Source organism: Pezoporus occidentalis, unplaced genomic scaffold, assembly GCF_034315485.1.
Source record: "Pezoporus occidentalis ecotype Australia unplaced genomic scaffold, CSIRO_AGI_Poc_V1 ctg148, whole genome shotgun sequence".
In the NCBI taxonomy this organism is placed as follows: Eukaryota; Metazoa; Chordata; class Aves; order Psittaciformes; family Psittacidae; genus Pezoporus; species Pezoporus occidentalis.
Genome location: NW_026913295.1, coordinates 1,645,716 through 1,669,648, shown reverse-complemented (window position 1 = coordinate 1,669,648; position 23,933 = coordinate 1,645,716). Strand labels below are relative to the sequence as shown.

Sequence of the window (23,933 nt, the reverse complement as noted above, 5' to 3'; positions counted from 1 at the left end):
TTGGATGTTACATCAGGGAATAAATGTGTGACCTGCCTCCTGAAGGCCAGGACTGAATTCTGTACATGTGTCCCATTTGAATCTGCCCCTCATGAGTAGCTGGGACAAAGTTATCCCAATGAGAGTCCTGCAGGGAAGCCAAGTGGGGCAGGAAAGGCATGAGTCACAAGGTGGGAGAAAAAAGGAGTATGTGTGAGAAGCTCAGGCAGTCTTACCTTGCAAAATGTGCATATTGACCAGGTCTGATCTCTCAGGCCTGCTTCTGATCTTGTGCTTGAGATAATCTTCAGTCTGCAGGACACAAATGCAGAGAGTTACCTGGGTAGAGCAGCAGTAAGGTACAGAGAGCATCTGCCCCTGTGCCACCCCATGGTTCTTTTGGATTTATTACAATGTTTACTAAACCCACTCCTGAGATGTCTCCTTTCCAATTTCCCTTGGGTTTCTCACGCCTGGAAGTATTACAAGAGCCTATGGGAAGGATGAGATCTATTCAACAGGGAGTGGTGGATATTCTCCTAGCTTAGCATGCCATGTGGCCTTTGAGAGCTGCACCAAGGCACCTCCAGTGTATGGTTAGCAATGGTTTCTGTGGCAAGCCTGGCACTCTGGGGCTGAGCAGGCCATGGAGATTCCCAGGCTCTTTACCTGGGTCACCCACGCGACTTGGTCTTCCTGCAGCTAAGTTAAGGTACAGGAAGAAATAGGACCAAAAAATGGACATAGTTCAAAGAGGTTAAAATCTTCAGGATAAATACGAAAGAATAGTACAAGCAGCTGGAGCAAAACTGGAAAACCTGCAGTACAAAATGTACAGGATCATGAGAAAAAGGTTTCATAAGGACTTCCGTAGGCATGACAAGGCAATGGAAAGTGCTGTCTGTGTTCCATAAGCAGGAGAAATAATTATGCATGCTGCTGGGATGGCTACAGGATTTAATGCGTTTTTAAACCATCCTGCCTAAGAAGATAAATGGCTATTTATCGATCAGATGACTAAGCCAAGAACCTTCAGCAACAAAAGAGAAGAAACCCCAGTTATCAGGTTGGAGAATCCTCAGATGGGTTAAATATTCCCAGTTTGAGATGCACAAGAGTAATATCTATGGGTCTCCAGGAAACAGGGCGAGGGAGAGCATAATTTCTTGCTTTAAATGAAATGAAGAAACAAGGAATTCATAAACCAGTCAGCAAGATATTGGACCAAGCAATCAAACAGCCTCTATAAACAGATTTTGAAGATAGAGAGGAGGTGAGTAAGAGCCAGGATGGATTCATCAAGAACAAGCCACATCACACCAACCTTATTTCATTCTATGGAGAGCTGACAGATTTCTGTTACAGGAATAAACAGTGAATGTCATGCAGCTTGACTTGAAGCATGTTTTGACATTATCTCACATGGCTTTCTCACAGGCAAGCCAGAGAAATTTGGTCTGGATAAGACTAACATAAGAAAGGAGTGTAGCTGTGGGTCATCAGAGGAATTAGGAATGGCTCACAGTCTAAACAGAAGAATAGATCAAATCACATTACACAGCAATTTTTTCTACTAGCCAATACATTCATTACTGTGTTGGAGGATAGAAAATATACTCCTTAGCTCTGACTCATTCAAGGCTAGCAGATTACAAAGCAACATGATTCAGAGTAATCGAAGAAATGATCTGAAGTAGTTCTGATCTGATTGCAAGGACACGTGGAAAGGACTGCGTTCAGGTCTCAGCCGATTCTGCACTGGGGTGGATGAAGCTAAGCAGCTGTGCATGCGCATGCATAGAGAAGAGCGAGCCATGGGCTTCAATTTCAACAGAGCATGGGCAGGGAACTGGGGCCACTTGCTAAGAGCACAGCTTAGAGAGCTATGGTTGGGCTGGCTGTGGTGGTCAGGGGTGACCCAGCCGGGGCTGGCTGCTCTGGGGCACAGGAACGACAGCTTTTCCTCCCTGCCATGCTTGCAGGGTGCGGGAAGGATGCGCTGAAGCCCTTCTGAGCCTCAGGGAAGTCAGACCCAGCAAGCTCTTACGAGGCACTGACTTCAAAGGCTGTGCGCTGGCCCGATGCCAGCCTCTAATGTCGCCAGTGACATGTTTAAACAAATAATAGACACTTTATTTACTGAAATCTTTACCATTCCTTACCCTTCCCCCGCTAGGTTTTCCCCGGCTTATTTTCACCAACACAGTCCCTTGCTTGGACCATGTGTATGTTTGCTGGTTCCTATGAAGGACAGAGCAAGCTGCTGTCTGCACCTGAGTGCGGTTAAATTCACCTCATGCATTTCTAGCTAATCCTCGGGTCAGGTCCTGACTTGGGCTAAGCTTGAATTGCTGCCCTACGGCTGTGGCATTGTCCTTGTCAAACCCACCATTCACACTGCATTACCCTGACTTTCTGCTCAGGTTTCAGTTCCTCTTGACCGTTGCTCTTTATAAGCTGCGTTTGTGCCGCTGGGGTGCAAATGGTGGAGAAAGACTTCAGATGTGTTTGAGGTCTATTTTAGTGTCAGTTGAAACAGAAGAGCTTTCAAAACACATGAAAGCAGTTCTTGTTATCTGCTTTCTGTTTGCAGAACATCAGTTTGGAGGAGTGTCAGCTAAGCAACAAATGCCATTAAGTATCTGGAAACAGCTGCTGCTCCTTCCCTGTCACAGCTCAAAGCAGGGCATCCTTGCAAAGGAGTATGTTTGTTCTGGGCTGTGCTCATTAATGTTTTGATTAGCATAGTCTGAAAACGCAGTTTGGGATAGACTAGAGAGCATCCTTCCCTTTCCCTAGGCAAGTAGCCAGCGAAAGCTATTGGAGAGAAAGACAAAGAGACACAGATGTATACTTGAGCTGTAAAATATGTGACACTTCAGGGATACTTTGGATTGCTTGAAATTCTGTAAGCACACCAATTTTTCAGAGTCATGCTGTGTTTCTTATGCTGGCCGTTTATTACCACAGGAGACTCAGGGCAAGTGATTTGGAGTGTGTTTAAGTTCAGATGAGCACTCCTCCATGTTTCACAATCATTCTTCCTTGCAAAAGTCCTTTCTTAGACACAGATTAATGGAACAAACTCTTTGCGTTCAAGCAAAACCTGCATGACTGAGTGTTCCCTCTTCCATGGACATCCCTCCAGCTCTGTCAAGGCTGGGTGGAAGGTGCTTGGAAAAGCCACAGAGTGGTCTCATCGCAGGGTTTCAATGTGTTCTGGAAATGCCTACTTATCTCTGCCTTCAGCAATATTTAGGGAGCCTGAGTGCAGCTAGATAACAGGGCCAGAGGGAGCCTGGCCCACTTAGCCCCTTGGATGTTGTGTGTTGTAACAGCCACGCTGCACTGCAGAGCTAAGAGCAGGGCTCCTGCCTGATGACAAATGTGAGTTCCCTGGGGACCCGCTCCGGGTGACAAAGGGCATCTGCAGGCCTCCTGCACGCTTGCTAAACAGTTAGGCTCCTTCAGCCTTGTTTGCTGCTAGCCCTGCTCTAACCCTGCTGAGGAGTGGACACCAGTCAGTGCCTTGAGGAGTGAGCTGTGGACCTGGTCCGGAGACTTCAGCTGCTTGGATGTTCACTGGAAGGACTGCTGATGCCATGTGAACTGTTCCCTGCCCACAGTCTCTTGTGAACCCCAAGTGATGTTGTAAAACCCCATAGCTCAGGCACAGATGCTCCAGAGCATTTGTGAATCCTGGCCTGGCCCCAGCATGTCTGAAAGCAGGGGAGATGCTGTGACCCTCACCTTTGGCCACAGGGCTTGAATAAAGGATGCCAGAGCAGGGGGGCAATGGTGGAGAGTGCTATCAAACCCCGCAAGTCATGCAAAGCAAGCCCACGTGTCCCCTCACTGGGTGGCTGCAGGAGTTACCTTGGCTCGCTCCAGACTTTTTCGCTGTTCATGGAATGAGGATGGGCTTTTCAGTGCTGCAACAGGAAAGAGAGAGGAGCAGTCAGCACAGGAGTGGAAGCAAGCAGCTACCAGGATATTCAGCAACAGCATTTTAATGAGGGCTATATAAATAGCAACACAAACTAGCCGTTCCCTTTATTGCACTGACTAAAAATAACTCAGGAAAGCTCTGGGAAATCCCTTGCTCTCAGCCAGTCCATGGATGGAGAGCACGGGGAGCACAGGAGGCAAATGGGCAGGGAGGGGGTGTGGGCTTTGAAACACAGTGCTCTGTGGGACACATCAGAAAGCAGATATGGCTTTTCCTTGGAGTGCTTCCTGCAGGTCATGGAAGGCACCAGAGCCCCAGAAGACGGATGTGGGAAGAGCTACAACCTGAGAGGGGACCACATCTGCAAGGAAAACCTGCAGGTGATGGAGACTTGAGGACAGCAGGAAAACTACCTGGCCTCTACCGTGCTCTAGCAAGGGAATTTCAGTGCAAGGTCCCTTGTCCCTCTTCCATCGCTGACCTCCCCTCCATCTCTCACTGGATGTTGGTCCTGTTCTCTGCCCAGAAGCATCAGTGTGACTTGGGGCCTCCCTAAGCAGGCTGCTGCCCGGTCAGCTACCAGGCTGCAGACCATGCCCTCAGCATCTTCTGACACCAAGGAGGACTAACCCACATGGGGTCCCAAAAACAGCCAGTGAGCCCTGGCTCTAGGACCAGTGGACACCAGCCCCATGGAGGAGTCTGTATTGGAGTCATGGAGAACCTTGAATGTTTCCTTCTTTACTCTTGTTCACTAGAAATAGTAGAATTATGGTGAAGGGGTTAATATTTCTGAGATCCTGCAAAAATTCTATTCTGGCTAAGAGGCAAAATTAACTGTTCCCATTGGGACAGGGAAGGGGAAGGTGTCCTGACCCACAAAACCAACCTGCTACAACTCTGTTTGGCAATAGGAATTCCCTTTTGATCTTCTGAATGAGATCCAGTAAGGAGAGAAACTGTTTCCACATAGGACATTTTATCCTCCATCAGTCTAGAGGAGGATGAAGAGAAGACTTGGGGCAGATGGGAAATGTTCGGGGGCCCTCTGTGTTGGCTTTTGGTAGGCAACCCACAGCGTAACCACTATGAACCCCAGTAAATCACAGTAAATCACTGTGTGAGCCCATTTCTGCTCCTAACATGGGAAAGCAGACATACAGACAAGCATTACTGTGCCATGCTCCAGTGAGCAGCCATGAGGACTTGTGAGGTTTAATCAGAAGCAAACTAAAATGATGCACACAAGAGCATGAAGTTAGCAAGAGAGATGACTTTTCAGCCCCGCTCACTGTGAAGTACTGACATAGGGAGTGTGCTATGGGCATCGACCAAACTCCGTGCTCTTCAAGAGGAACATGTTGCAGAATTTAGTAATTTACCAACATTTTTGGAGGAATTATGTGGATGCTGCAGCTTGTATTAGTCTGCAAAACAAACAGAGACATCGCTAGCACTTGTTATTCAGACAACTTGTCATGGGTGACACATCAGCTTGAAATGGCTGAGGGTCTGGAGGTAACAGGGCAGAGTTGCTGTGCTTGGTGTGGATAATCTTGGGACTGTTGCCTCTAAGGTTTCTGTTAAAGGATGAGGTGGTGGCTGTGTACAGCAGGAGTCTTAAAGCACAGCTGTTTCTCAGCCCATCACTCTATTGGGAGCCTTGCTTTGAGGGGAATCCTTGATGCTGCAAGCTGCCTCCCCTCCAGGGTAGGTGACCAGGGTCTGGCTGGGGCCTGGGGCAGGTGTCTGTGCAGGTCTAGAGAGAGGGGTCACCCATGCTGAGCCCCACAGCCTGTGTTTCTGCAAATGTCCCCACATGTTCTTGGTTTAAAATGCTTTAGCTGGGCCTGCACCAGTTTCACCAAGACAATAAAACCATGTGTTGGTGCATGAACTGGGAACATCCTACTGAGTGAGCCTGAAGAAAGGGGCAGGCTCTGCTCTCACCTGCACATCTCCTGTGCATCAGAAGCTTGCTGTGTGCCAAAGAATCTGATCTCCCCTTGCTCCCAGAGGACCCTCCATACACAGAGTCACAGGGCTGCAGGAACCACAGGGCTGCAGGAACTCAGAGGCTGCTCTTGCCCACCAGTCTGTGCCTGTCTCTATTGGTAGAGCCCTTTTCAGCAGTGTGGATAGTTTTGCCAGCCAGTTGTTCAATTTACAACCTGAAAACATCTGACAATCTGAGCCAGCTTTGAACCTGAAGCCTTGGCAATGCCACTGCTCCTGAGCATCCTCTAAGCAGTTTCCTGCCTTCTCTAGTGATGAGGCCATCTGAAGGTTTCACATTTCTCAGAGGAACATCTGAAGTATGATCAAAGCTCAGATATGTGATGGAGTTGATCTTTTCCAATCAAACTAAGTACAGACTAGGCTTTGGTAAGGATACTCCTTTTACTGCTATGCTCAGGTAGCACTGATACTTCTCCCTGTGCTGTTCTCTTGGATGCCAAAACCCAGCCAGGTTCCTAGGATATATTCCAGTGTTTCATGTTTGCTGTGCTATAGCTGCACTGCTGAGCTCTGGAGGCTCTGAAGATAGTCACCAACTCCCTCAGCTCCCCTTCCCACAAGGCTTTCTACAACCCTCAAATCTTTTATCCAATGCTATTCTCTTACTCTGACCTTCTGTCTCTCTGGTGTCTGTATAAAATGCATCACTTATAAAAACAAAGTTTCTCCATCCTGGGATTGTATCAGCAGAAAATGTATGCAATGGGTTGAAAGCAATCCTTGTGCAAAATCCAATGTGCAATGTGGGATCAAGTGCATGCTCCAAGCCTGATACCAAACCTGACTCTAACCGTGGAGACCAGCAATGCCCAACTTTACTCTTTTCCAGAAGGGCAATTCTCAACCACTGTGGGTTGTAGCCCTGTGGGCTCATTTCTTGCCCTCCTGCAATACATGTGAAGTGAGGTCCTGTCCTGGTGCAACACCTAGAGCCAACCTCACCTGCTGGTCTTCAAAGCCAACAGGCATGAGAAGTTATCACAGAATCCCAGCCTGGTTTGGGTTGAAGGGACGTTAAAGCTCCTCCAGCTCCAACCCCTGCCACGGGCAGGGACACCTTCCACTGGAGCAGCTTGCTCCAAGCCCCTGTGTCCAACCTGGCCTTGAACACTGCCAGGGATGGGGCAGCCACAGCTTCTCTGGGCACCCTGTGCCAGCGCCTCAGCACCCTCACAGGGAAGAGCTTCTGCCTAAGAGCTCATCTCAGTCTCCCCTCTGGCAGGTTAAAGCCATTCCCCTTGGCCTGTCCCTACATCCCTTGTCCCAAGCCCCTCTCCAGGTTTCCTGCAGCCCCTTCAGGCACTGGAGCTGCTCTCAGGTCTCCCCTTCAGGAGCCTTCTCTTCTCCAGGCTGCCCCAGCCCAGCTCTCTCAGCCTGGCTCCAGGGCAGAGCTGCTCCAGCCCTCGCAGCAGCTCCATGGCCTCCTCTGGACTCACTCAAGCAGGTCCACATCCTTAAATAAAGACTTGTTTTCCATAAGGAATGACTGCACGTGCCCAAGCCATGGGGAGTCTGGCTGGGGCTCCCATGTACTAAATGCTGACGCCTGACGCTCCCTCCGGAGGTCAGATGCAGCAGTTAAATTTTACGTGTTTGTTTTTCTAATGGCAGAAGTGTCTTCTCTTCTATTACTTTCAGGGAGTGAACTGTGCTCAAGCTTCCCAAAATGGCCTTCTTGGACAGAACCCAGACTGCAAAATGTCAGAGTAGAAGCTGGGAGTGCAAAGAAGTCATAAGTAACAGGAAAATACCCTTCAGCTGCCATCAGATAAATCTGGTTTAATATGTGGTCTGCAGTGTGTAAGGTTTTCAATGTTAGGTGTCAGTCCCGTGCACTCAGTGTGCAGAGCAGTGTCAGGTATTCAGACCTCTCAGTTGGCACCACTGCTCCATACGTGTGCACAGGGGTGTCCTGCACCTTATCTGAGTATTCCCATTTCTAGAGTGGGTTTCCCAGTTCAGGAGATGTTAGATGTAGTTTTGGCCACTGACTCTATTTCCAGTGCTTGCAATACTATAACAAACGTCACTCCTGGAGTCCTGTGGTTAAAATGCTTGCCTAGCCCTAACCCTAATGCTTGCCTTTTGGTGGCAGGCAGCAGAAAATCTGAATGCTTAAAGGAATAAACAGAAGGTAAATAGGAAGAACACATATTTATCCATCTGAAAACCATAATGGTCATTTTGACAGTCATGATTTTTGTCATCCTGCTCAAGTTTTCTTAATGTTTGCTGGCAACACTGGACTGAGAATTTGTCCGTTGCTGGCTACCTTGACCCAGTGCTTTAGGAAGGCAGCTGCATGGGAAGGGCTGAGGGCTGCACAGGGTGCAGCAAGCAGTGCTAGAGCTGTGCTCCTAGTGCGTTGTTCTGCTCTTTAGACAAGAGCTGCATCAGAATCTTCGAGGTCAGCCAGAAGAGACAGAAGTGACACAGGCTTTGGAAAGTTGTGGTCTTAGCAGTGAACACTAAGGGCCCTTGGTGAGACAGGGTAAGTCTCTACCTGGGTCCTAGGTATCACATTCATGCACATGGAGCCTGAGCTAGGTCAGGATGGAGTTATCCCATCACACCTGAGCTGCCAACAGCGTTTCTCTGGTAGCGCTACAGGTTTCATGACGCACCTGCAGGTGCAGAAGGGGATCATGTTCATTCACTTACTTTTTGGGATCTAGCAACTAGCTTTCTGATGCTGAATGAGCACATGATAATGCTGGAGCTTGCTCTTCAGGCTTGAATGCCAGCTTGAAAAGGATGAATGTGGTCAGAGAGGGAAAAGCATGGACGTCATTTGTCTGCAGCAAGCAGGCCCAGGTGGGGTTTCACTGGCCTCAAGTATACACTGACAGTTTTGTCCTGTGGGGTCCTGGCTGGGCACAGGCACAGGTCTGAATATGTCTCACTCATAGAAGTGCACTGGGGCCAAGGCAGTTACCCACCGCTTCCTTCTTCCACAGCCTCTTGGAATGGGCTCTCTCTACCTCTTCCTTGTTCTGTGGATCTGGTCCAGCCACACAGGGTCTTGGCTTTTACAGGAGGACATGAGATTCTCTGCCTTTGCCTACATGAAGAGCTTTGCGAGTCTTCTGCTTGGAGCTGGGTATGCTAGTCTGCTACGGTGACCTCAGGGACAGGGAGCTATGCACCTGAATCTTTGGATGCTGTAAGCTAAGCATCTCTCCTGACCTCAGTTTGAGCAGTGGCGTTATAGTCTATGTGGCAAATGCTGGGCACTGTTGTGCAGCGACAGGAACTCTGATATTTCTATGGGGCGGGAAGCAAAGTCCCCCTGGTAATAACCTGCTCAGAGCGGAGTGGGTCTGGGCAGGCAGCTGGTGCCACAGCGTGCTCCAGCAGTGCCCGGGATGAACACAGGAGTGGGTGACAAGGCACAAACAGGTACTCACGTGGCATGATGCCTTGGTCTGCCAGCTGCTCGCGGGTCCTTCTCTGCTGAAGCCGTAGCTGCAAAACTGTAAGAGAGATGGTGTCAGGAAAAGAGGCAGGATTTCAACTCTTCCCTGTGAGGGTGCTGAGGCGCTGGCACAGGGTGCCCAGAGAAGCTGTGGCTGCCCCATCCCTGTCAGTGTTCAAGGGCAGGTTGGACACAGGGGCTTGGAGCAAGCTGCTCTAGTGGAAGGTGTCCCTGCCCATGGCAGGGGTTGGAGCTGGAGGAGCTTTAAGGTCCCTTCCAACCCAAACCACGCTGGGATTCTGTGATAATTATTGACAATGTGCCGTGGGTCTCTGTGTGGTACAGAGGTCTGGCACTGAGCTCTGCTGCTGCTGGACCAGCCTTGGCGCAGCAGAGTGCTCAAAGCCAAGGAGAAGCTGCATAGACTGAACCACCCTCATCCTCACTGCTGCAGACAGATGAGCTGCACAGGGCTGCTTCTGGTCCAGGCAATTCCCTAGTGCCTGGGGCAGGCTGATCCCTGCCTGGCACCGGTGATGGGTGATGGCAGCCTCAGGTGGCCATGGCTTCAGCTCAGATAGCTGCTCAGTTCTGAACTCTGAGGCTGGGAGGTTCTCCCTCCCGCCAGCACTGTGGGTTGAGTACAGTTGTCCAACTCCATCACTCTCCTGAGGGCCTGGCAGTGTAATTCCAGCCCTGCAAGGCTCAGCACTGGATGCAGACAGCCTTACTGTTCCGAGGGGGATGTAGATGATGTGGTGAGGAGAGATTAGTACCATTTCTGTATGAATACACTGCCTCAAGGACCTGCAGTCTCCAGTATAACTTGGGTTTGGAAACAGTGCACTGACAGATGGGAATGAACCACTGCTCATGGTCACTGTGCGGATTAGCAGCATGGCCTCAGGTACAGAGCACTGATGAGGCATCTGATAAAGAAGCAGCTCTCAACATGCACAGCATGCAACGATATCCCACCATACACCTGCAGCCTGCCTGGTGCAAGGCTACCTGCCTCTGCTTGGCCCAGGACAAGTCAGTTCCTCCCATCACTCAGGTAACCCTGCGCTTTGACTTACGATCATATTCTACACCTTTGCTTTTGCACATTTGTCTTCAGGAAGACAGGCACTTGTATCACAAGGTGAAACACAGAGCTCACTTCTGTATTTTCCTGCTGGAACAGGAATATACTGAGGAAAATACTGTTTCCTCAGTACAGCTTGCCACAAGGACATGCCTTGGTCAGTGGTCACAATAGAAGTGCATGCGTATTCCCTACAGCACAGCCCCAGGCTACATCCCCTGAGCTGACTGTAGAGAGGTGCTATTGGAACTGGAAGAGAGGAAGAACGGCCTTTTAGTCCTCAAGAGCAACCTGCTGAGCTCTGCCACAGCTCATGTCTACAGTGCAGCTTCCCCAGGATGTGGATGGAGCTGAAGAATAATCCCTTCCAGATGAGTTCCCAAAGCACACGGTCCAATTAGATCCACTGCCTGTGACTTTCTGTGTCCTTTGTAAAGGCCATGGCTCACATTCAGATCAAGTGTTTGGTAAAGGCCTCACATGGGACCATGATCTGCCAAATTCCAGCACTTCTTAGGACACCAAGGATAGATTCTTGCTGTGAGGGAAGCGTGCAGCCTTCAGTACCTGGTAAAGTCTGGGTGTGTGCAGTGAGCTGTCAGCCAGGCCTCTTTCAGAGAGAAAGAAGTTATACACTCCCTTGAAGCATAGCTTGGAATGATGGTGATGATGTCCAGTTGTGGTGGCTGTAAGAGTCAGCATCTGTCTTGATGCAAGAAGTGCTGAAAGCATGTGTAGGTTTCAGGGCCATGGCTCTCCCTGTGCTGGGATCCGGGAGCAGCACTCGGGAGCCCAGGTTTTCCAATGCTACTCCCTTCCAGCAACCAGTGCACAATCCAGGAGAGCCTGGCTAACAGCCGCTCTTTGGCCCCTGCACTGAGCACTGCAGAGAGACCCTCACAGAGGGGACCTGATGTTATTTAATAATCTTTTTGTGCAGAGAGAAAAGGTTTCAGAATTGTGTTTCATGCTGACAGGCAGAAAGGCTGTGACCCAGCGATGACACAAGCTGTTCTGGCTGTGAGAGCTAAGCTCTTCCATGGGTGAGTGGCTATTATGGACAGGCCATGCTGACAGAGAGCGTTAGGACAGGAGCAGCCCAAGCTTGCTGGTTGAAACAGTTATTTCAACCATTGCATACTCATCCATATCTGGTCCTCATTATGTGGTGGGCTGCACGCCTTGACTCCCTCATACCATCTCTATGAACTTTCAAACCATCTGAAGAAACATAGCGGTGCACAGTGCCAGACAATAACACCGAGCATCCCTGCAGGAAGAGGTAAAGCAGCCACTACTCTTGGCAGCCTCTGAGTCCATGCTGCAGCTCGCCTTTTGGTGGATGCCAGCTCAAGACTTGCACCTTTCTCTTACAACCAACAATGCTTCGGAACAGGCTGGAGGAGCCCTGGTACCATCCAAACAACCACCATGTAGCTTCTTGAACAGGACTTGAGACCTGTTGAAGCTGTGTCTGACCCCAGCTGCTCTCCTGTCCCCTTCCTTTGCTACATGTCTGAGCTCTGAGTGCTGCTGGGACTCACTCTGAGGATGGTGTCAGAGGTTTTTTTGACTATTATTTTTAAAGGAAACTGCTTTGCTGATGCGTCAGAGGAACATTTATGTTCCGAACAGTGATGGCTGGAGCACTGATGAGACAATGTTGGTCCCACACCCCCAGCATCCTTGTTGCCTGCCTGCACCAGCTTGGATGGGGAGAAGTACCCCCAGGGGAGCAGTCATCCACACTGGTCATCCTGTGGCACCCTCAGCTCAGAGACAGCTTTCAGCAACCTGCTTCTTCCTCTGGTACCCCATGGTGAGAAATCCCTCCCTAGGCGATGCGAGGCATGTCACAGCTATTGCAGTGATTTTTCTGTCAGAAATACCCCTCTTTTCTGTGTTAGCACTGTTTTAGTGATCAAGCTTTCAGAAACAGCCTGTGCAGTGCAGCTGTTATCAGTGCAGACCTCCTGTCATCAGTCACTCTGGTGGCCCAAGCTCTGAGCACTGCCCATGACTTGAATCCTCCTCCCCAGGAGTTCACTCCAGAGCTTTAGGAAGCTCATCTTGATGATCTTAAAGGTCTTTTCCAACCTACCTGATTCTGTGATTCTAAAAGACAGCTTGGGCCTTGCCTGGCCTGATGATGCTCTGGAAAAGACATATTCAAATCCTCCCTCCACCCCAGGAATGGGCAGACCTGGCCTTCTGCTTCAGTCTGCAGGGAACTTTTAGTCCCGTGCTCAGCACACTGTCAGGATGGGACTGTTCTCCCCTGCACCATCAGATTGTCCCCCATGCTGGGGCATTGCCGCAGCACTCACAGCACCATCCTCTCTTTGGGGAATCAGCTTTACTGGGAGCTGCTCTCCTTGCAGGGATGACTAGGGCAAAGCCATGGCTGACCTGATCCTGTGCTGGTGACAGTCTGTGTCTGAGAAGGAGGTTCTCAGAGCTGTGCCTTCCAGCCAACACTTGTGTAGCAAGCAGAGCATGTTCCCTGGAACTCTGAGGCTACAAGAGGCTTTCTCAGCTCTCAGCTCAATGGGATGAGCCACCCGGAGGAGCTGCAGCCATAGTGCTGCTGCTTTACTTCCAACCCAGCATCTGTCCCTATCTCAGACAGACCCTCTGGGAGTGACTGAGGCAGAGTCCCCACTGCTTCAGCTCTTCCCAGCTCTCCTAGGTGGTTTCAGGTGAAATCCCATTAACTGCTGGTTTCCTCCCTTCCAGCACTTTTGCTCTGATTTGGAACCACATTCACTCCAGTGCCATTGCTGTGCAAACAAGTCACTGCTGCTCCCAGAAATGATGGTCAGGCTCATCCCTGCCTCTTGTGCTGCTCCTGAGCTGTGTAGTGGAGGGGATGAGCAGAAGCACCACATTGCACCGGATTGACCCAAGCCCATGAACTTGATGGCACTCAGCAGTTTGACAAGCAGCAGCAAGTCACTGTCCTCTCTGCAGCCACCCCAGCAGCTCGTTCCTGCTGGGCTTTGACAGGCAGCTCAGTGCTGCACAGGATGGGGCCAGGGAGGAGCTGTCAGCAAATTGGGAATGGGGTGATGGGGAGGATGGACTCCTGTTTTGAACAGCAGCAGCTTTGTTGCCTGTCAAACAGCAGCTGAGCAAACGTGGAACATGTGTTTGTCCATGGCCATGATGTGGGACAGAGGAACCTGTTGGCTCTCCCCTGCTCTGGCACTGGCTGCAGGAAATGGCCTGTTTTGCCCCCATCCTCCCTTGAAAGGCAGGGCTGCTGCTGGCTTTGAGGATGTCTTTATAGATGATGACTGAAGCTTTCTTGTTTGAGCATGTCAGGAGGAGAGAAGCTGCCCAGAGGGAGATGCAAGTGGGACCCCTTGTGACTGTCCCAGGGCCCCAGCAGGACAGGAGCAGGGCTGGCTTGCTGCAGGCATGTTGCTTGTGGTCTTTTACAGGCTGTGGCTGTTTCCTGCAGCTATGTCAGGAGCAGGATCTTGCATTCAAAGCAGGATGTCCACATGGGCAGGGCAGCCTGGAGCAGGAGTGCTCAGTCCTAAGCAATAGGCTGACATCAAGCTCCTGACATGGAGGCTGTACTTGAATGAATGTGGAGTCACTCTGAGGTGGATGACATTGATCTGTCATAGGAAGAGACATAGGCCCACACCTGACTAGCAAATGAGCACATGTCACCACTAAAGAGAAATCACCTCTGTGTTCATCATAACATGCAACCCCAACCTCCCCATGGTCCTGAGAACAGGCTGTCATCAGCCCTCCTTGGGGTCATGCCTTCAGCATCCCTGTGAGCAGCCCATACATCCTTCTGCTCAGGCACAGTGAGGTACGTGTCAGTTTGTGCTATAACACATGCCTGGCCAAGAGAGAAGCGTATGGCTGTCAGCTGAACCTCCAAGGTATAAGATGAAGCCACCAAGGTACAAGCTGCCAGAAAACCAAAACCAAGCACAAACTGATCTACATCAAGTCCATGCTTTACAACAACTTCACAAAACCATGAAACAGTGTCACCGGTCATAGAGAGGCCATGGTTTGAACACACACTCTGGTTGTGGGCTGCACAAGTTCATGGTCTGAGAGGAAACACATGCACACTCTTCATCTTTGAACACCAGGAGAATGAAAATAAAGCTTCTGCCAAACTGCCTGCCCTGACACCCCACCAAGCCCTACTTTATTAACCTGCTGATTTTGGTCCGAATCATCCTCTCCACCAAAGGCAGACAGAATAAAATCCTCTCCCACCTCACCCAGCTTCATTCAAGCCCTGTGTGCAAGCATGAGCCCTCTCCTCCATAGAGCCAGGCAAGTCTCCTCTGCAGTTCACACCATGTGTCCACAATTAGGCCTGGGTATTACCCCATGCCAAGCCGTGCAGAGCCATATTTAGGGTGTTAAAATTTCACTTCTCACCAATTATCTGAACTACCACTGATGTTATGCAGATGTTGGCCTTGTAAACTCTCATTCCATATCTCTGGACAGAAAAGGTCAGAGTTAAGGTTAAGTCTGTGTTTGCCAGCTTTGTTTGCTCTGCCCGATGACAACGCTTCGCTGCTGGAGTACAATTGGTTTGTATTCAAAGCAGGAGAGCACATAAATTATTGTCTCTGGGAAGAGTTAAATATGTTTCTGGAACAGCCCGTAGATGTCCTAGTTGATTTAGTGCAATCCCATTGACAATTGGAGCACATGGGGCAGCATGGCAGGCTTGAAGGATCGTCATTCCTGCAAAATTTGTCAGGATGACCTCAGATCAGTGCATTTGTCTTTGGAAAAAGAGATAAAACAAATGCATACACAAATCCTTGAGCAAGGGGAGGGGGAACCCGAAGGCCTGCAGCATGGTGATGATTTGATCTATCTCCTCTGCACTGGTTCCTGGTGCCCTGCAGTGGGGCAGCTGCTGTGTGTCCACACTGCATGGCTATGCTGGTCCTTCACTGTGGACCACTGGAGAGGGAAGAGCAGGAGAAAACACTGTGGGATTCAAGGCAGCATTGCTGGGCACTGTGTGAAAGAGCCGCTGCCTCCACCAGATGAGCCATTCTTGGACAAGCTCGCTCTTGTTACTGATGCTTCCAGATGGAAGCAAGAGGCAGGAAAGCTGACACACCACTCTCGGAGGGACATCTATGTGCCACCATCTTCTAGTTGCCAAATCCTTGCTCCCCTTTCTGCCTGTGTGCACCACAGAGATTAAAGGGATTCTGGGATGAGGAAACAGCAAGCGAGCCATAGATCTCTAGAAGCCTCTAACACACACATAGGTCTTTCAGCTGCTCAGTGTGTGCAGGCCATGGAGAGACAGGAAAAGTTTAGTTGTTAAGATTTACTTCAGCCCTCATTAACGTTGGCCTGGAATCCCTCAAAAGGGATCCAGGCTCGTCATGAGTCATGGAGCACAGCTAATCCTTCCCAAACCTGGGAGCAAGCGAAGCCTCACACCTGGTGGCACAAGACCCTTTCCAAAGCAGCAGCACATCATGAGGCATCCTTGCGGCTTGGCATCGCAGGGTCTGATCCCTCCTGGCTTGTCCTTTGCATGCTCTGTGCAAGCTACACAGCTCCCTGTGCTGCTGTCCTGTAGCGTGTCACAGCCCCTGAGCCATGCAGGGGGGTGTGGGGCAGGGTGATGGGTTCTTTGAGGGGTTCATCTCTCCTCCAAGTGAATGGAGGGCAGTAAATCAGAGCACTGCACCTCCTGCCATACTTGCAGGGCTTTACAGCTACTGAAGTCTGCACATGGAGCAGGGACACCAGAGTCAACTCTGTCCCATAGAGACCTTACATATAAGAGATTCGACCACTTCTCATTAGACATTTGCTTTTCTCCTCTATTCCTCATGTTAAAACCCCAGCAGCATTATGAAAGCAGCATTACTGATGTATTCATATTCCTCTGCATCCTGCTGTCCCTCCGTGTCTCACAGACTGCAGTGATCAGGGTTGTGCTGTAGCCATATCCCGTGCTACCTGCAGCGGTCCCAGCAGTAGGGAGGCAATGTGGGGAATCCTAGATCCACACTTGGGATTTTGGCAAACCCCACTCAAACAAAATAAATAGGCAGAGGACTCTTGTCGAATGGGAAGCCACCAGGCAACAGTGAGGGATTGCTGTTGTGGGAGTAAGTCATGAACTAAAGAATGCCCCACAAATTGACTGCCCTAGAAATGCTGAAAGGCACGAGAATTTATGGATGCAAAGACCCACAAAGTTTGCTTTTACTGGAGAATCATTCGAAAAACATGTTTAGAGATCCCATTGTTGGTTCCAACATAAAGCCAGCTTACAAATAAACCAGAAACGAGCCCTAAAACCAATACTGGTTCATCTGAAAAGAATGCAGGGACATGTAACAGAGCGCACACTCCTCTCGTCAGAAAGGTGGCAGTGTTGCTTTGGAGTTGCTGGAGGAATAGTTACAGACAGATTCTTTTTCAAATGAACAGCAATGTACCATAATATACCAACAAAATCTAAGGAATGACTTAATCTAATGAAATGTAAGATCAGAGCGATATGGAAACCACACCAAAGCCCTGGACCCAAGTTCTGTATAATTCAGCCAGACTAGGACACTTGTGTTTGCACACACACTCTTGGGTTTTCAACCAACTGCCAACTTTGTACTTGCTGAGAAAACAAAGTTTAAGTTGACCACCCAGCTATCTAAGAGATCCCGATAACACCACTCATGTCTACCATCAGGATCATAAATCTCCATTTCATTATCTACACTGCACAAGGAGGCAAAAACACACAGTGTGGGTGACATGCCAGCATGACTGCCCTGTCCGGTTTTACAGCATCCCGTACAGCACACGCAGCTGGGCTGTCTGAACATCCGCACAGGTTATATTCACTTCACCTCTGGGAAGTTCAGAGAAAGCCCCTCGAGAACATTGACGTGATCGTTAGTATTACAGGATGTTATGGTCATTGCAATTCCAAGATACCCACTCACAAACCCAGCATACTTACTATAAATAAAGCCAGTGAATAAAGGCACGAATATCCAGCAGAGGGTCTGGTTTAGAAGTGACCGTCCCATAGTTCACCTTCACTCACCTTCACTCACGCCGAGTGTCCTCTGAGAAGCCCCGTACTGGTGCTTCCCCTAACTTAGGAGACGGAGGCATATTTTGCTTGCAAAGCCTCCGAGAGCGGCAATCAATTGTGTGGCTCTGGTTTTATTTCTCTGATGATGTCACTTTAAATACTTTTCATGTTCCATTTGTTATTTTTACTTCTAAAAATGACGCATTTCTTCAAATTCATTTTTCTCCAATTAGTCACAACTTAATGGCCCAAAGGCAGCTGCCTGCATGGCAGAGGGGCTGCCGGGCCCGTCCCCACTGCGGCTCTCACAGACAGACCCACATGAGCACCTGGAGTATACAGACGGCGTTAGGTGCCTTGTTTATCCCAGATGCCCTTTTGGCTTCCTGCCCTAATCCTTTCGCAGCAGGGCCAGGGCAGGAGACCCGGGAGCCAGAGTTTTACCAGAATAAACCACAAACAGAAACCGAAGGAAATGAAAAAACAGGAGGAAAACAAGAAAAAGGAAAGCAATGGAAAGGCAACAGAGAGGAAGGAAGATGCATTCCTCCACTTGTGGAATCGCCTCTGTAAGAGCAAAGCCGTGACAGCTCTACGACCCCTTGAGTATTTTACTCACATGCTGCTTCCAAAACATTCAACGCAAACCCGCCTGTGGGCACGGCTTGCAGAGAGAGAAGTTTTAAGAGAAATCTCAAGGTTTCCCCTACCTGATCTGAACTTGCTCCGAATCAGCAAGGAGTGCTCAGACCCCAGGAGTGTCATGGTGACTCGGGGACCAGCTCCAGACGCCCCTCACTTAAACCATTAACTTCCTCCAACAGGGAAAAGCCGACCAGAGCACGGCTGGTGCTCAGGATTCATCCAGCTCTCCTGGCCTCTCGGGGTGCTTTTACAGCGGGTTGGCAAGAAGCAGCAAGTGGCTTTGCAAGAGTTGGTCCCATCCAAGCACTGACCCTCCACAGACACCAACTGCTCCCCCTGTGCTGTGTTGAACTGATGAACGTGGAGCTGGCGGGAGCCTCCTCCCGCCTGCAGTTTACTACCAGCAGCCGGGTGTCCTGGCTGATGTCATCGTCTAGCGGGGAGCAGCGACTATCGGGAAGGGTCTCAGCAAAGACAGGAGTTGGATATCTGATCCTAATTACTACCGGCCCCTACGCAGCCAATCAGGGCGCTCCCCGCTTTGGGAGCTGCTGGAAATATCAACACAGCGAGGGCTTAACTCTTTGCAGCGTGGAGGGATCCCAGTGGCCCTCACATGAAGGAAGGGCTGGGGTCAGGCCAAGAGTCCTGGGTGGTTGGGTGCAGGGCCTCCCGTGGGTACCGTGTTGGATGCCCTTCCCGACAGGGAGCCAGAGGATGTGGCTGCGGCTGCTCAGCAAATGTGCCCCTTGGCGCAGCGTTTGGGTGCTGATCACACAATCACAGCATCACTGGGGCTGAAGGGAGATCATCCAGTGCAACCCCCTACCAAGGCAGGGCCACCCAGAGCAGGGCACACAGGAACGTGTCCAGGTGGGCTTGGGATGTCTCCGGAGAGGGAGACTGCACCCAGGGCTGCAGGGGTCCTGGGGAGCTGAACAGGGGTGCTCAGGGTGCGTTGTCTCTGCTTCCCTCCTGCAGGCAGGTGAGCCCAAGGCTGTGCTGCTCAGTGCACACCTTTGTCAACATGTGGCTGCATCTGTAGAACGCTTTTGAGCATCTGTAGGATGCTCCACTTGAGATGCTCACATACACTGGGGCTCAGGTGGCCTGTGCTGCAGGCACTCAAAAACGTCCTCGTGTTCTATAACACACACACAGACAGGGCAATGCCACACAGAGGAGGCAGGGCTAAACCTTTACCTGCACTACAGATGAGCACAGTGGTCCCACGCAGGCTGGGCACAGCCATGCGCTGGGCACAGCTGCCATGGAAGATGCTTCTCCATCTTCCAAACATTCTCAGAGAAGAAAAACTTCTTGCAAACATGCAAAGTGAAGAGATACAGATCCTCCGAGGCTCCCCCTCCCCAAACCCATGTCTGGTTCACTCGAAGCAAGTGGGAGGCAGTGAACTGATGGCACCTTTTGCCTTGGAACGTAAGTGGTAGCAGTCAAGCTAAGTCAGGGGCAGGTCCCAGCTTCCCTGACACAGGGGTCTCACCTGGGAAGCTGCTAAATGATAAACACCCACCTGAAAACTGCCTCAGGCCTGGTTCGGGGATTTGTTGGGGTTTATGTTTGTTGGCTGTGGGGTTTTGTGTGTGTGTGTTTGGTGCTGGTGGTGGTTTTACTGTTTTTTATCCTGCGGGTTTGGGAAGTCCTCTGAAACATTCTGGCTTGGTGACAGGAATTTCAGGACTTCCAGATATGCTTCCAGACAGACTTCCACTTCAGATGGCCCATGTCACCAGAGGCCTTAGAAACTCAGTGGCCCCAGAAGCTCTGATTCTGGAAGTGCCCTGGCAGTTATAAGTGCTGGGGGACCTCACGTAGCCCATGATGTCCTGAGCCAAGCCCTCTACCTGTCTTGGGCTGGATGTGATTTCCTGGTCATGCTACATATGGTGCAGTGGATATTCCTAACATCTGGCCAAAGACCTGCTCAGGTATCCCTGCTCCCTTTGGAACCTGCTGCTTCCTAATGTCTCCTCCACTGTGCATTAGCTGGACCTGCCTGAGGAGGCTCTGTTGATGCAGCACCTCATGCTGATCTCACCCTTGGTCTGTCCCTCTACCCCTTCAGGACCATTTGCAGAGGTGATGGATGTTTCCCTGGTTCCACACCAGCCACAGCAATGCACATGTCATCCAGCAGCCCAGAGGAAGGGCGTCCAGGACTTTTTCACTCCAGTGCTGCCTCTTCCTGTGGAAATGAGCTCTGCTTTCTCAGCCCCTCTTGCTGCTGCTGGAATGGTTCATGTTCGTAACCTTTTCTGTCTGCAAGTGTCCATCTCCAGCCTTTGGAGTTCAGTGGAAGAGGAGTGGAGCGCAAGGGAGACACTGTACGGTGTGATCCTGCTTGGGGTGGATCTCCCTGTGGCAGAAAAAGGCCATCAGCAGAGATGGCTTGGATGAGCTACCCAAGGTGCACAGCACCTTGTCTGATTCCCCCTGGGACTGACCCTCTTCCCCTTCAGCACTATCTGCAGGTGTGAAGGATGGACACAGGAGCTCCAGGTCTGGTACCAAACGCTTGAGGAGGCTGGCAGGACAGGCCTGGTCCCAGCTGCAGGGCGTTGCTGGATGGGATTCTCCCATCACCTCCACCACCAGCACATTTTCCCTGCTGACACCTGTACACAGAAAAGGAGTTGTCACAAGACCCCACATGGGGGATGTAGACAGTGCAGGAGCCTTTTGGAACCCTGAAGTTCTTGAGTATTGCAGTCTTCCCTCTTTCATGGAGATGTGTTCCCTGCCTGAATGATAAATGAAGACAAAGGACTTTTTTCCCCTTAACTGAATGATTTTTCCCCTTAACTATAATGATTGGTGGGTGAGACGGATAAAGGCTCTATCCAGGGCTCATAATTCTTCCAAGCACTCTGGAGGTGCCTCTAAAGCAGTGAATAAACCAGAACCAACATTTTTTCACATGGTCCCACACAAATGCAGGGAGAACTCAGAGCTGTTCCAAGGCAGGAAGCAAAGGATTGATATGACTGAGGCTGAGATGAGTCAAAATCAGGAAGACACAAGAAAAGGGGGTAGAAAAGGTGAACAAGGATCAGCAAGAAAAACCAGCAAGCACTATATTTACTTATTTTATTTCTTTAGGTGGGGTAGAGGCTACAAAAGGCACAGCTGAAAAAGTGAACCGTTGAGTAAAATCCCAGCACATTCAAGATACTGGTATGTGGCCTGCCTCAGCTGGGGACGATGGCCAGAGAGCAGCAGATGGAGCCCATTAAACTTAAACAGGGGAGATTCAGGTTAGATCTAAGGCAGAAGCTCTTCCCTGTGAGGGTGCTGAGGTGCTGGCACAGGGTGCCCAGAGAAGCTGTGGCTGCCCCATCCCTGGCAGTGTTCAAGGGCAGGTTGGACACAGGGCTTGGAGCAAGCTGCTCTAGTGGAAGGTGTCCCTGCCCGTGGCAGGGGCTGGAGCTGGAGGAGCTTTAAGACATTGTACTGGTCACTCTGGCAGCCAGTCACTAGCCATTGGACTGCCATTTCTCAAGTTTGAAGTGACCCCAGTTTCTCTTCCTTAAGGGGTAATTTCTAAGGCTGGGCTCTTGGCTGTGGCAATTCATGGACTGGTCATTTCTCTTCCCTGCTCTGTGCATTATTTACATGTACAGATGTTGAATCTCATCTGATGTTTCATCTTTCAGGCATTCAGCATGGAGAGAGCATTCTGCAACTGCTTGCAGGAAGATTTACTTCTAATTGCTTTAGTCATTTTGAATCATCAGTCCTTTTCCCTAACGTTTCTGCTAAGGAGCCTTCTCCCAGCAATTGGTGGGCACGGTAACCCTCACACATAGAATTCCTCCATATAGCTGCTAAATCTATTCAACTTATTTGCAAACTGGAATGAACATTTCCTCATTTATAGTTTCTTGGGTCTTCACTGGAGCCTTTTGTAAAAACGAGCATCAGATTCACCTCTCTTCCCAGCCATGGCAGGTGGGATGTTGGGTCTCACTCTGTGCTTAGCTCAGATGTGTGCCTTTGCATGTTGCAGAGTTCTGCAGCCCTCTGGGACTACCAGGTCCCAGAGATTTGTTCCTACTCGTTTGATGGATTTCTTCTACAATCACTTCACCAGCTCCTTAATCACATTTATAGGAAGGACAGACCCCAGCATACTACTGGCCTTGGAGTTGTTACTGGTCGCCATCCTTTCTACCTCTTGCTCTTCTACTGGTGCTTGCAATGGCTGCTCCTCTCTCCTTGAGATTGTTTTAGATAGCATGCCAGTTGTTTCCCAAATGAGGGTGATGCTCTTCCCTTACCAAGCCAGGTAAGTAAGCTAAGTTGCACAGGTGCTTAGGGGAGAGAAGCAAGCCAGTTCATGAGCACTGCCCTGCTTAGGTTCCTGCTGTTAGTTGGCCTCAGGCTTCTGAGATGGTGAACATTCAAAGTCCCGTAATGTTGGTTCCAGGACCTGCTCTTAGAAATCTTTTCTCCCCTCTCAAGAACTGAACAGCCACAGACTATGCCCTGTAAAGCCATGCCCTGGCAGAGGCTGAGAATGCAGAAGAGATGAGATTTTCTTCTCTTCTCCCTCCCTCTCTCCCTCCATTCCTCCCTCTCTCCCGTTTTTGCTCCATTCCTCTTTCCCTCCCTTCCTCTCTGGCTCTGTCTCTGCTTGCCTCCTCCAGGGAATATCAGTATCCAAGCCTTGCAAGTGCTCAGTTCACTGTCCAAGCTTGTTTCTTAGAAGGTGACCTCAAAGAAACGAGTCATCTCCACAAATGACTCAACTGCTGAATTCACAGGCCAGAGCTGGTGTTTCCCTGTGCTGGTCATTATGTGAGAGTCAGCCCTGACCACGTCTAGTCTTGATGTCCTCAAGAAAAGGAAGCAGAGGTAATTGTCACCCATAAACCTGAGAGTAGAGGCAAGGAGGACAGGCACTGAGATCACACCACAGATGCTGAGAGTTCACACTGCCCAGCCCTCGCATGCTTTGGACATGTATTGTGCTGTACCACACTCACTGTCCTGCTCTGGAAAGGGCAAGCATCACCACCAGTTACTGCCTTTTGCTGGAAGGTGAAACAGGAACACAGGTACCAAAGACTGCCAAGACCAGTCTTGCTCCCCATTCTCCTGTTTCCATGCATTACAGTGTCTCTGCTGTAAACAGGACAATACCTACTGCAGTGAGTGAAGGAGTGAGCCTTAAACGCCAGAATAAATTAGTCATGGTAGGGAATTCCTTTGAACTGAGAAGTCACAGCCCAGAGCCATAAGCATATCAGCTCTGTGCTGCTCACCAGACACCAGGAAGCAGTTGCCCTCTAATCTCCCAGCACACCCCATTGTTTATGGTTCTCATTTATTTTGAAGCAGATTGTTTGTTTCTCTGTCGCTTTGCATCTGTGGGAAAAAGACCCAAATGAGCTGATGTTTGTGGGCGATCCCTCTGGGGACATGGAGGGGTCAGCGTGTGACAGGGAGCCTGTGCCTCCAGCAGGTCTCAGGGCTGTGGAGAGGGAAGTGTGCCAGACCCCCCTCAGGGTGCACTGCCAGGTGAGGCTGGGGTGTGCAGAGCCCTTTGCTCTGCCTTTTGCTTTCTTGTTGCACAGGAGGTCCAGCACCAGAGAGGACCATGAGGACCATCGATTCCACCCGTGTGCTCCAGCTACTGCTGCTGGTGATGCTGCCATAGAGAGCGTTTACCTGCAAACACCTGAATTTAGCAAACTGAACGAATTCACTGCGAGGGTTGGATGCGATGACAAGCAAAAGGTCTTAT

At 50.2% G+C, this 23,933-nt stretch overlaps 1 protein-coding gene across 16 annotated transcripts in view; it reads right to left on the bottom strand.

Annotated features, from left to right (window-relative positions):
- MYOCD (myocardin) overlaps nt 1-23,933 on the bottom strand; it is a 224,762-nt gene that overhangs the window by 16,875 nt on the left and 183,954 nt on the right. For 4 of the 16 annotated variants that reach the window (XM_062610563.1, XM_062610568.1, XM_062610570.1 and 1 more), the window contains exons 3-5: nt 9,355-9,420; nt 3,856-3,911; nt 216-291 (exon numbers count right to left, since the gene is read on the bottom strand). In XM_062610563.1, the coding sequence (XP_062466547.1) occupies nt 216-291; nt 3,856-3,911; nt 9,355-9,420 (198 nt within the window). The other 12 variants (XM_062610569.1, XM_062610573.1, XM_062610575.1 and 9 more) reach the window with 11 other exon arrangements.